We start from the raw sequence: 12,751 nt of genomic DNA, 5'->3' as shown, positions 1-12,751 counted from the left end.
CTGCAAATATGTTTTGTATCGTTTGGATTACTGTTCATATTTTGACACCGTGTGTCATGTAACAGTAACTGGCCTCAGTTTAATGCCGGTTTTGGTGTTGGTGTTGAAGTTGAATCTGATGCTGTTTCGCCGGCCTGTGGAAACACACACGCCTATGGACACTCCCACATACTGGGGCTGACATACAGGTAACTTTGCATGTCCCATGTGCCCATGCGAACCGCCCCAGACAGCCAGGCAACCCAGAGATCCGGACACCGTAGAGACGTGAACACACCCATTTCCAGAGCTCTGGGCAGGAGGATGGGGCATGGATGAGGGGCAGGAGTGGGAGCAGGAGCAGAAGGGGCCAATTCGGGGCAGGAGCAGTCAAGCGATCTCGACCAAGTGACAGGAAATGCAATTTGAGTACGCTAAACTTTTGACTGCGTTTAGCTTTTGATAGGCGAAAGTACACAAGTCTATTGGGAGTAATACACATGTGATTTTCGGTTTCAGTTCTCCTTTTATGCCTCATTTTTTTCTTTTTGGTGTTTGTGGGTGTTGCCGCTTTGGTGGGCGTAATCCAAGTGAAATATCTTTGATTTTAATTGGAATTGCTTAATTAAGCGCGCAAATTCGTTTCATGCCATTAGAAGCGGTAACCAAAGTTGATTGAGGTCAGAATTGGAAGGGTGGGGGAAATACCTTGAGACAATTAGGTCGGAAGTTAGGTCTTGCGTATAATTTTTAAGTCTAGGAATTTAAGCACAAATATGGCGAAACCCCAATATAATAATAACATTTTCTGTTCTGCCAACAAGACCTTAAAAATTTGTTATAATTTTCTTTTAAAGTTGTAAATACGTTTCTTTAATGTAAGAAAAGATTTAAATAGTTTTAATACTCTTTAAGCCATCCTGAGACCCATTTTGATGGGCACATGTCGCCTTCAGTCTCCAGATTTCCACAGACTCTCACTTTCTCGGAGTTTTAGCCTCCCTAAAACTCCCCTCGTCCATCATATATGGTGAATCTCCCTGTAGTTCCCTCTGGGTTGGTTTTCAGCAAACTCAAGCACATGTTGTGTGCCAACTTCTTGCCTGCTTCAGATGGGAGAAAAAGTTGCCGTATCATTTAAACCGACGCTTCGTTGTTTACGCATCGGCACAAACAATAACAGAGGCACAGACAGATACAGATACAGATTCAGATACTGAAACGGCATCGGCAACAAAATCATTTGAAGTGCATAGATCAAAGCGACCGAAGAGGCGCCAAGGCAGGAGTGTTGATACTGCGGGATTTCTCCGTTGGTTATTCGGTTTTTTTTTTGGTTTTTTGGACCTGGTCTGTCGTTTCTGACCTCAGACAACCTGGCACACGTTGTGGGAGATTTGTTTTCCAACCGAAATTGCCAAATAAATATGAAAAACGTGACTTTAAGCTAAAGTCTGGTAATACTCCACAGACTTTTGAACTCGTAAACTACATTTTTAAACTGAGGTGCCCCATGAAAAGATTAAATAGTGAAATTTACCCATGCCACTTTTTAATTTTCTCTCTGATTAACCTCGATTCCCGTCTGAGAAACCACAAAAGGCAGCTGCCCTGGGTTTCGTATTTCCGGTCTGTAATCTAGCTTTTAACTGGAAATTGATTTATTGTCTTTTCACTCTTTGTATAGTTCACTAATTAGACATGTATTTAACATTTTACGATAAATCAAGCTTTAAATAGTTAAAAGCATTTAAATTTATATTTTCGATTTTATTTTCCGCTGTTGCAACACCTTTATAAGCATTTTCGCTGAGATATTTATGAGAGCCTTTGCCGTTGCAAAATTAATGCTTAATTTAAGCGTCAGAAAAATAATTTGCCTGCATTTTTTCGATTTACTCAGCCGTTGGCAAGGCGGCCAAAAAAAGCATGAAACAAGTTCCCATAATCAGATTTAATGAAAATTGAATAATAAATACTATCAGGCGTGCAATCGGTTAAGTAAAAATGTCCGAAACTGCCGTAATATTTTGCTTCAATGTTTTTAACACCCAGAAGCTGGCTACCCAAAAATATGGGAACTAATGTTTTTTATGAGTTAGATGAATGCTGTGAGATAAAATTTTAAATTATTTTTGTCTGAGGCTGTTGAACTTGGCATTTTGCCATTTAGGATTTATAAATATTTTGCTTTTTGGAATAGCTATGAGAACTGATTGTGGGAGGCAAAGTTTTTGGTAATTAATCAAGTTTCGTGGGATTTTTTGAACCAGTCACATTTTTGTAAATAGAGTAAGTAAAATGGTTTCCAATCTCGGGTTTCACAACACTAAGGTTCAGGTACCACTCACAAACAAATGGCCCTCGACCAATTGAACTTTAATCCATAAATTTCAACAAATTCAACTGCCGTAGGCTTCAAAGTTTGTGAGCAAAGGCAGCTTAATGTCGAGCTGAAATTGCGTTTGAGCCGACAAGATTGACACTTGCATTTGTCATTCGTCTCATTTGCTTGTTTGTTGTTAGGGTTTGTTTATCCGTCCATTTGCTTTGCTAACAACAAGTTTTGTTACAGTATTTCTCTAGCTCCGAAACTAACCTCTTTCCCTGGCCACCCCTCGATTTTTCTTTGTTTTTTCCTGTTTTCTGTTTATGTTTTTTGGTGGTTTTTTTTTTTTGTCTGTGATTTTGGGCTTTATGTGCAATTAGCGAGCGCATTGTTTGTTTGCTTTGTGTGGCACGTTTCATTGTAATTAAAAAATCGCCTTTTTGCCCGCGACATGTCGTGTGTGCGGTAAGACTTGACTTGGCCAGTTCCACGATCTCCTGCGATGTATGTAGGTGTTTCAGTCTGTCCCCCAATTTCCATCGCAGTCTTTCTGACTTTTGAGTCGCGCTAGAAGATCTAAGACTCTGGAAATGTCAATATTTGCTGCTGCTAACCAGCCAGTTGATTTTTGTTTTGTTTTAACTTTGTTTGCTCGCTCATGCCTTTATGTTAATGACTATGTGAGATTCTGATGCGGTTTTCATTCCTCCACGGGGAGTCTGGGTGTTCTGGTCGTATAAGTTAAACGTTCCCGTTTATGTGGAATATATAACAGACCATATCTAAATTTTAGTATTTATTAAAGCTCTCTTTTTCTTAACTGTCGGGTTTTTCAAGATCTTAAAGCTAAACAAATTACAAATTATGTTCACTAGTTTACAAAATAATATTTTAAAACTATTTTCACAACACTGCCTAGGGAAATAAAATGAACATAACTACGTTAATCAATACTGAAATTCAAAATTCAGGCGCAAAGCTGTTACCGGACTAACATTGCAAAGCTAAAATAAATGAAATAAAATCAATCTTTCCAAGGATTTTGTCCAAGTAAGGCTTGTTCGGTTCGTTTGGACGGATACTTTACTTCTCTGTTTCCTGTCAGATTTTTCACCATTTTTTTAAGTTACTTTAAGCCTAAAAAATCACATAAATAATATTAATAAAACAAACTGTCTTAAACTATGGCTACTATTATAAATTATGTTTCGATAATAAATTTATTCAAACCAATCACAAATTTGCTCAGCCCAAAGAGGAGGTCAATAAAATGCAATATATTTAACCAATATAATACCAGTTGATTGATTAATCTGTATCAGCTTCATGGCATTCAAAGCTTAAATAAATCATTCATAACCGATGGAATAATTGATGAACCCTCAATTCACATGCAAGTTGAAAATTTGCATAGTTGGCTGGGGCATCTGTCCTCTGTGAATTCAGATGTTTTGGCGATCCAAAGGCAATTGGAACAAGCCCCGTTTGGCATCGGATCAAAAAACGGGGAGAATGTCATCAGAGCCTCCTGCTGGGCGCCACTTTACACACCAATAACCAAAAATGGCCTAAAGGCGGCCACAACTGGCTCGCTCAAGCGACTGTTTTCCTCCGCTTCGATACACATAATGCCAGATTCGTGCTGGTTTGGGGCCATGTCTGGACCTGGGATGCCATGATGCCATGATGCCTCTCCTATCCAAAATGCTAATTGAACGCCAGGCCGACCAGGCAGGCGCCAAATGTGCGTCCACCACCAGGGACAATCTATCAATTCGCGCGGTAGCTGGCTTTAAAAGTTTTCGCAAAACATTTAACCACACCAACTTACAGATTTTATGCATTTTAAAGTGTGTGTAATATGATTTGCTTGCAAATTTGTTGAGTGAGTGCGTTGCATAAGCCAAAAAAAAATAAAACAAAAATCAATTGGGAAGAGAAAATCAATAAAAATAAATGCGGGCTAGCAACTTATAATTTTCTCAATTGATTTTTCTTCTTCATCTCTCAACCACCTGCATTTGCAAAATCTATTTCTTGAACGAGTTTTAAAATCTTTTTTTTAAAGCCAACTACTTCATATATTCATTTAGTGGAGAGCCTGTCAACTGATTCGAAGCACAGACTTGCTCAATACTTGACCATTAACAACAGCCAAGTGAGAAAAACAACTTGTAATCAAAATATTTGTGTATACATTTGAAATATTGACAGTTGTTAATGATAAGGAAAATGTTTGACAAGCCGTTGATAGTATTTTCTAATAGGATTTATTAATCATACTGTGTACTTGCATTTGAAAAGTGATGAAAAATTAATGGGCTGAAAATAGAAACACTACTTGTTTATAATTTTTGTAAATACTTTTTCATATCAAAAGCGATAACATCTTTTTGGCTAAGCTCGACTTTAATGCCCGTCGTAAATGACTTGGATAACTTAATTAAAGTATTCCCTTGGTTCGAAATGAAACTGGTACCGCATCTTTACAGCTTAATAGCAATCCTCTCTGACACCTTTCAAATCCCGCTGTTGCGGCTGCCGCAAAATTGAAGTCAATTGCTTTGACCAATTAGGCGGGCTTTCTATGCGCACCGCCGCTGGGGGTAATTATTGGACCACGACTTGGACAAGGCGATGAAGGCAATGAAGGCGCCAGTCGCGCGGACTTGGCATCCATTTAACCACATTAAATGCCATAAACTGCTGTGAATGCGGCTTTTATTAGCGTAATTAACACCTTTTTGGCCTCTCTCTGCATATCTCCCCCAGGGGTTGAGGACAAATAATTGACCAAGGAATCGCCTGAGCCTCGCGAGGATTTGCTTACCAAGTTGCCGGGGCCGAGGGGTCGTTGTGGATCGCAGCGGTATAAAGTGCTGCTGTTGCGTATAGACCGGCATTCCCGAGCCGGAAAGCAGGCCCGGCGGACAGGGTGGTATTGGGCCCAAGTTGCTGTAGACCAAAATGTTTGGGCCAGGTTGTAGGAGGAGATGTTGCTGCTGCTGCTGCTGTTGCTGCTGGGTAAGGTTGCCCAGCAATGTTCGTTGCTGCTGCTGCTGCTGTTGGTGTTGCTGATAGTAGGTTGCTGGCACTAAGGCAAATCCAGGCTGTTGCCTCTGGAGCGGGTGCGGTGTTACGGAAACAACATGCACTTGTTGCTGCTGTTGCTGTTGCTGCTGTTGGGTAATTTTCCCACCAGCAATATGTTGCTGCTGTTGCTGCTGCTGCTGGAAGCTGGAGTGCAGGTGGGTGTGATAGTTGAAGGGCTGCAGGGGCATCTTTGGTATCAATGTTGCTGCCGTGGCAGAGACACTTGCCACCGTTGTGGTTCGTGTTGCATGTGTGGAATTGCGACGGTGGTAGGGATGCAAACGCAATTTTCGCCTCCTGCCCAAGGTCACATTGCGGTGTTGTTGTTGGCTCTGGAACTTGCGACGCAGCTTTCGACGTCCTGGAGTTATGGTCGTTGTTGCTGCCGTTGCCGATGCAAAAGTTACTGCTCCCGATCCCGAAACCGATCCGGTACTACTGGCCATTGCACTGGCCGTTGCCGTTTGGATAATTTCATTGAATTGCCTGCTTATATTGATATTTACACTGCTATTTACACTGGTTTGGTGATGTTGCTGCAGCATGTTGCCCTCGGGCTGGCCATGTTGCTGCTGTCGGTGTTGCTGTTGCTGCTGCTGCAGCGTTTGCGTTATGCAGAATAGGTAGACGCATAGCTGCAACAATGTCGTTGTTATAATGCGACGGGGCTTTGCTGCTGCCCGCAGATGTTTTTGTAATTTACGTGGCTTTATTGACGCATCTGACATCTTGACAGTTCGTTTGTCAGACGCTGACATTTTTCTTTGTTTGCCCGGATTTTGAGCGAGTTTTCCAAATTAGTATTTAATCATTTTCAATGAGTTTAGCTTATTGTGGTTTGACACGGTTTGAAAATATTTCGTTTTCACGTAAAACCCTTTAAGAGAGTAATTTAATTACTTGTATTTGAATATTTTTCACTTTGACCGACAGTTGCAATACTTTGGAGAGAATCCAATACATTCTACGTTTTTCCTTAAAAACCGTTTTTTGAATTTTTTTTTTTTAATTTGAAACAGTATTACACCTCATAAAATGCCTTGAAAACAAACTTTGAAGCTACATTGCAAAAGCTAATTTATCAGCTGGTGATAAATGTTTATTTAAAAGAATCAACATTTGACAATAAGTAAATAAACAAATAGTAATTCACAGTTTTAGTTCGCAGTTCACAAATGTGTTGATGTGGGGTGTGCAAGCTAATTAGTAAAGATACACAAAAATAGCATAGACTCTAAACAAATGTGTTACAATTTGTAGAACTCTCTTGGGTGTTTATTTGCTCATAAATTCGAGGGGCCGCAGATCAAGATATATATAAACAGCTTGAAAACTTTTGGCCCAATCCCAGTGGGAGTTCTATGCAAAAATGGGTCGCTTGAGACCCATGCAAACTATTCCATAAATAAGGAAGCATTAAACCAAACAAAAATATTGCACAGAAAACGACATAAATTTGCTGGGCAAATCCCATAAACTTATATTTGAAAACTTCATTATAAAAGGGATCGAGCCGGCGAGAGATCTCCATAATACTGTTGCGGGAACTGAAGCATCCGCTAGATGAAATAAATATTTTCCAGGAAACCCAGCTGCAAACAAATTCGCATACAGAATATACACACACGAGCAGATAAAACTACAAACGATTCGAACAACTCAAGAACCCACAGATGTAGTGAAGTAAAGGAAACCAATTTGAAATCGTGATGTAATAAATTTTCAAAGCGAAATATAAAAAAAGTTAAGCTGTGAACAACAAAATGCCTGGCGATTTTGTTTGGTATTGTTGATCTATAAAAAGCCAATCCAGAAACCAAATGACGCAAACCGAAATCCACTGATGAATAGGGGATCGTAAATAATCAAATATCCACTGACAAATAGCGAAATGAACAATCCATAGATAAATTGAACCCATAGCCACCTCATCTCACTCTTTATATCCACAAGTGGAAAATTAGTTGAAAAGGCAAACAAAATTTCAAATAAGTGAACAAGTTTTTGTTTTCCTTTGAAATTTAGCGGCTTTCAGTTATTTGATCTTTTTTTTCTACTCCTCTGAACAAACCCCACTGAAAAAAGAGCAACATTTTTTCATAATTTTTGTTTTCTTTGGTCATCTTCCGCTTTCTGAGGTCTCTTAGTCATTGTCAGAGTCTGGGCTTTTTATTTGTTTTTTGGCTTTATGTTGCTGTTCATTTTTTGAGCAGCCTCTTGGCTACCTAATTTAAATTTCTCACATTACAATTAAATTTGAAGAAAACTTGTTCAAAAGCTTCGACTCTTGGACCGTTTTACGAGTACCTGGGCCGTTTACCTTTCGGGGTAAATTTGAATGCCATGGCATTCCACATCTGACAGTTTAGTGCCAAATTAATGTAAAATTTTTCAAAAAAATGTCAGAACTCTGTGCGTATATAATTATTTCTCAAATTGGACCTAATTGAATGTGACGGGCGGGCCACGACCAGTTTTTCGAATGGTTCAGGGGTCTCTGTCTCGCCGAGAGACTCCAATAATTTCTGACATGGGTTGGTCCTTGGTTGGGGAAAAGAGAAGGGATTGGAATTTGTGAGGAATAACATGAAAAGAAAGTTAAGAATAGCTTAGAATGTAATCACACATCAAGTAGTGTTAAGTGTATAAGGAAATTGTTTACAAACCATATTGCCCATTTAGATTTTTATAAGTAAACTCACTAATTTTATAAACCAAATTAATGAGTTCTAGGATTGATTAGGCTTAAGAAAATATTTGGTCAATGGGTAGCACAACTACAATAGATAAATCTATATAATTGCTTTCATTAGGCTAATTACAGATTTAAGATATGTAGAAAGATAAACTAAATTTTAAGCACCATTAACGCTGATCAACACTATTGATGGCCTCAAATGATCAACCGATAGATCACAAAACAGAAACCAATTGATCGAAGAACTTCATTATAGCTATAACAATATTAGCCCCATTTCCATGACCTCATTCTCAATTATAGAAAACCTTTCTCTAATCACCTGCTGTGTCATGACGCTTATATGAATGTCCTACATTATTACAAAATCAATCTAGTAAAAAGGAAATGAACAGCCTCCGTATAATTTAGGCTCATCAACAACAAACCAAAAGAGCTAATCGTTGCCTCATCTGGTGAAATACAATTTTAACAAAAATAAATATTTCATAAGGTGGGTTTATGACGGAACATGGAGTATAGTAAATATTTTTTGCTGATCTCTGGTAGCCCACGGGGCACTACATTAACTCATTAACACATTTTCAAATTTACGGAGTGAAAAACGAAATGGAAACTCGATAAACAATTCAATTGCAATTATGCAATAAAGATTGGAAAACCGCAGACCAAAGGAAGCGAAGCCAAAGACCACTTCCATCTGCGAATCAACATGTGGCCATGTCCAGCAGTTGAGAGTCCGATCAAACGGGTCAGCGGGTGGTTGCTCCAGTGGCTGAGCTCTGGAAAATATTCAAATACTCCGTGGCACTTTTCCATATTTTCTCTATTTGCTTTCAGCGGTGGAAAGATGAAGGCGTTAAATGATGAGTTTCCCCCAGTGGCCCCAGCCCGTTGGCGGGTTTTTGTGGTGTGAATTGTGAACACTTGGACATGTGCGAAGTGTTCAACAGATTCTATAAGTGGGTTACATTTAATGAAGATATGGATGGCTGGATGAAAGCAAACAGGCCAGCAGGTGAAAAATCTTGGCTAAAAAAGAATGCGGAAGGCTTACCTATAACCATATATGGTCAGAATATGAACCAGCGCTAGCAAGGAAAATAAAAATTATATCAAATATAAAGGTTTAAACCTTTAAAGACTTTACAGATCTTAAATTCCCTTTTACTTTTTGTTTAAAAGTGCTTTAAATAATAAAAATACATTTTAACACTAGAATCTGCTTTCCAAATAAAGTAAACCATTGAATAAAACACAGGAGCAAAAGTGTCAATACGCATTATCGAATTCGACTAAACAACCAAATCAGTAAAGTGTAGAAATCCGATACTTGGTTCTGCCTTCTCGTTTTACCATCTAGAAAAGCACTCAAGTGTGAAGACGACCCGCCGCCTAATTACGTAGAATTGTCACGTCTAATTAGAACACATTCGAAGGAGCCGAACCGAGTGACACTTTCCAGGCGCTCATTGTCAAGATAAATGCGAAAAGCTACGAAATGTTTTACTAACAAAGTTGCAATGGCAATCAACTGGGCAAAACGAGTTTCCACAACACACTCGTAACATTAAATTTTGGGCTTAGACCAAGAAAAATTGCAATGCATTTGGCCAGGGGGATCGAAACTGGGAGGTAGACAAGCCCAGTAGCTACGCATGCAATGGGTAGGGGGGAAAAAAAAAAGAAAAAAGGAAAATAGAAATAATGAACCGACATAAGAAATGACTTAATCGCTGGCGGCTTGTTAACCCCAGCCTAAGGCCCCGACTCCTGCGCTCTAAACAGACTTGGGGTTTCTCGGGGAGTACGGGACACGGTCTTTAAGTAGCTGCACAAATAAAGATTTACGGCAATTTACTTGAAGGCCTCAACCCATGACTGCTAGTCAATAATTTCTGAGGCCCCCAAAACGCGAATCGTTTGCAGATTATATGTCTGAGTTGGTCCAACCCGAGGAGAGTGGGGATAAAGACAGCTGGGTGACGGGTATATGTGTGCATAGGATGCAGGGGACCACCGTCAGCGCCTTTGAGGAATTGCATAATTATAGCATTTTCCGGCCAGCCAATGACTGCTTCATCCACATTCCTCCTGGCCCGGCCTAGGTTCAGGCTAATTTGTTTAACATTCTCCTTCCTCTAACTTTAACACAATCGATTGTTTGTACATAATATGCGGCATACTCTGAAGGAAGGTGTTCTAAAAATGTTCATGTGGCTTGAAATTTTGAATATTACTATGAAAAGGTGTATTCATTCCATTCTCTTCCTAGTCAAATAATATAAACTAGTTTAATAAAGATTATATGGATGTTTTACCAGAACATTTAGTTATAAAAACATTATAAATCAAAATAATATTAAAATTAATATCAAGAATAAACATCAACTAGTTTCCTTATTACCAAAATAACAAGTTATGAAATCACACACTAAATACAAATCATATTTAAAGGAATATAAGGAATATTACTACATATTATTATCCAGAGTATTTGACTTTCATTACACAACAGACTTATTTCCATCGACTTGTTTTTTGCCATTTTCTACCCTAGGGCAGCGTTTAAGAGTCTTCCAACAGACGAGACTCAAGAGAAGGCAATATTTGTACATTGTAAATGCATGATATTGATCTTGATTGTTAAGATCGCACACAGCATGATCGGAAAGCTGGCCTTTCAGGAGAGTTAGCTAAGTTCGTCTAGTCCAGAGTTCAAGCCTGTTGCATTGTTTAACTTTGACTTTGACTTTGTGTCAGTTTATGCCTCTTTCGATAACAATCAGTGATCGTGGCTGCCGCCTCCGAGAGGGCCTGTGTGTATGTTTTAGCCGGGCCATCTGATTAATCGTGTGCATCGTGGGCCATGGGACTTTTCCCATAGAGTGTAGAAAGTGGCACTCATATGCATATTACGGGCTGACTGACCCAGTCAATATGCCACGGCACTTGTGCAGCTTGATTGCACTTGTCCCAACTGACTGACCACCAGATGCCAACTTTCAAACTGCCATCTGCCTGGCCGCACTTGAGTAAACAATTGAAAACTGGAATATAAATGTGCCAAATGCACGGTTTTGATGAGATCACAAGATGATCTTTGAGTGGGACAAACACAATGTGTGGTGTCAGATAGCCGCAACTGATCAGCAATTAAGATTTATGTGCCTGCCTTGGCTTTTGTGGGAGGTCCTCTGATCGATTCCAGTGCGATATGATCAGGGAATTTAAAGCAATCACTTGAAGAGAAACCTCAAGGAAATCGCGATCGGGATTTATAGCCTTTTTGGGAGTTTTTTGTACAGCGAAACCAATAACCTATATCAAAAAAAAATTTTAAAATGTTTTTGAAGAAAAAACTTCAACTGTAATTCCAAAATGCTTTTCTTCTGGTTTATATATATTTTAAAATTACCTAACGTGCAAAATTTTGTGAGTTGTTTCTAGAATCCAATAAAAATTTGTTTAAAGCACCTAAAAGATTCGTGTTTCGTGTAGTGAAGACTCTCTCCCACATTCTCAATGTATGTGATCGTACATAAATGTTCATCACCCAACTGAGGATCACATTTATGATCGCTTCTTTTCTCAAGAACCAAATTATAGGGTACCCAAACTTCGAACTCCCGCAGGCCTTTCTGTATGTTTGGTATGCCAATTTAAGCATTTTTCGTTTGTGGTTTCTCTCTCTGGTTTTTGCTTGATCTTTGATCTACAATTTGAAACGCCGAACAAGAGTCTTGCAGGGCGGCCGTTAGATCGAACCCGATGCGATCTTTTATTAAGGGACTAAGAACTTGTTTTTGCTGTGGCTCTCCGCCGAGTAGGAAAACAATGGCCAGGCGCCGCCGCTTTCAAGTTCAATGCGATGCGAACCGATGACGATGACGACGACGACGATCCTCCAGATCGATCGAGGAGCGGGTCTAATTGGGTCAGCCGGTCTTGAGACCCTGAGCCGTTTAATTGGATTACCGCCTTTTGATTATGGTTTCCCCCTCTACCGTTCTCTTTTTATTTTTGGCAACACGCGCCCAACCTTTGGATTTGAGTCACCAGTCGTAAATATAAACAGGCGTTAGGTTTTGCAATTATAGACCTAGACTCATTTAAATGTGACATAGGGCTAGCCTATGTTTAAAGAACCACATTCCACATTTATCATAAAGCAAACACTCACCAACTGCTTCAGTCAGTATCTTTTGAGTCCACTGATGGAAAAACTCATCTTGTAAATGTTATCTACTTTTACTCCGCTTGGCAAATAGAGTTTCTTAGACAAAAGGCAACTACTGTGGATGTTTCCGGGGAAAGGAAAGGGAAAGCGAAGAGCAAATGGAGATGGAAATAAAGGGGGCCAAAATGCCTGGCCCCAGGTTGCAACTCTATTAGCATTCCCAGAACCCAGAACCAGAAACAAGAAAGTCCGCGCTGTTCATCCATAAATCTGCTCACTGCTCTCAGCACTGCAACCCATTAATCATCATGATGTCCCAGTCCAATCATCACTTGCAAGACCAGCGGCTGGGCTACCACCGAATATGAATATGGACCTCTGGGGCGTCCGCTAATGAGTTATGGGTCTTTGTGGCTTTGCGTAATCATATCGGCTATTAGCGCTCCACTCACTGATTTTGTACTTTTAATTA

The 12,751-nt window shown here is 39.6% G+C and overlaps 1 protein-coding gene across 3 annotated transcripts in view; it reads right to left on the bottom strand.

The window, feature by feature from the left end:
* wb (wing blister) overlaps positions 1 to 12,751 on the bottom strand; it is a 69,533-nt gene that overhangs the window by 15,139 nt on the left and 41,643 nt on the right. The window contains exon 1 of one of the 3 annotated variants that reach the window (XM_017089727.4): positions 5,139 to 6,234. The exons of the other annotated variants lie outside the window; for them this stretch is intronic. Within the exon in view, the coding sequence (XP_016945216.3) occupies positions 5,139 to 6,159 (1,021 nt within the window). The 5' untranslated portion in view covers positions 6,160 to 6,234. Of the gene's footprint in view, positions 1 to 5,138; positions 6,235 to 12,751 lie in introns of those variants that run through there. 3 annotated transcript variants of the gene reach the window in all.

This window comes from Drosophila suzukii, chromosome 2L, assembly GCF_043229965.1.
Source record: "Drosophila suzukii chromosome 2L, CBGP_Dsuzu_IsoJpt1.0, whole genome shotgun sequence".
Taxonomy (NCBI): Eukaryota; Metazoa; Arthropoda; class Insecta; order Diptera; family Drosophilidae; genus Drosophila; species Drosophila suzukii.
The sequence above is the reverse complement of the archived record's forward strand: the minus strand, read 5'-3'. Positions and strand labels throughout refer to the sequence as shown.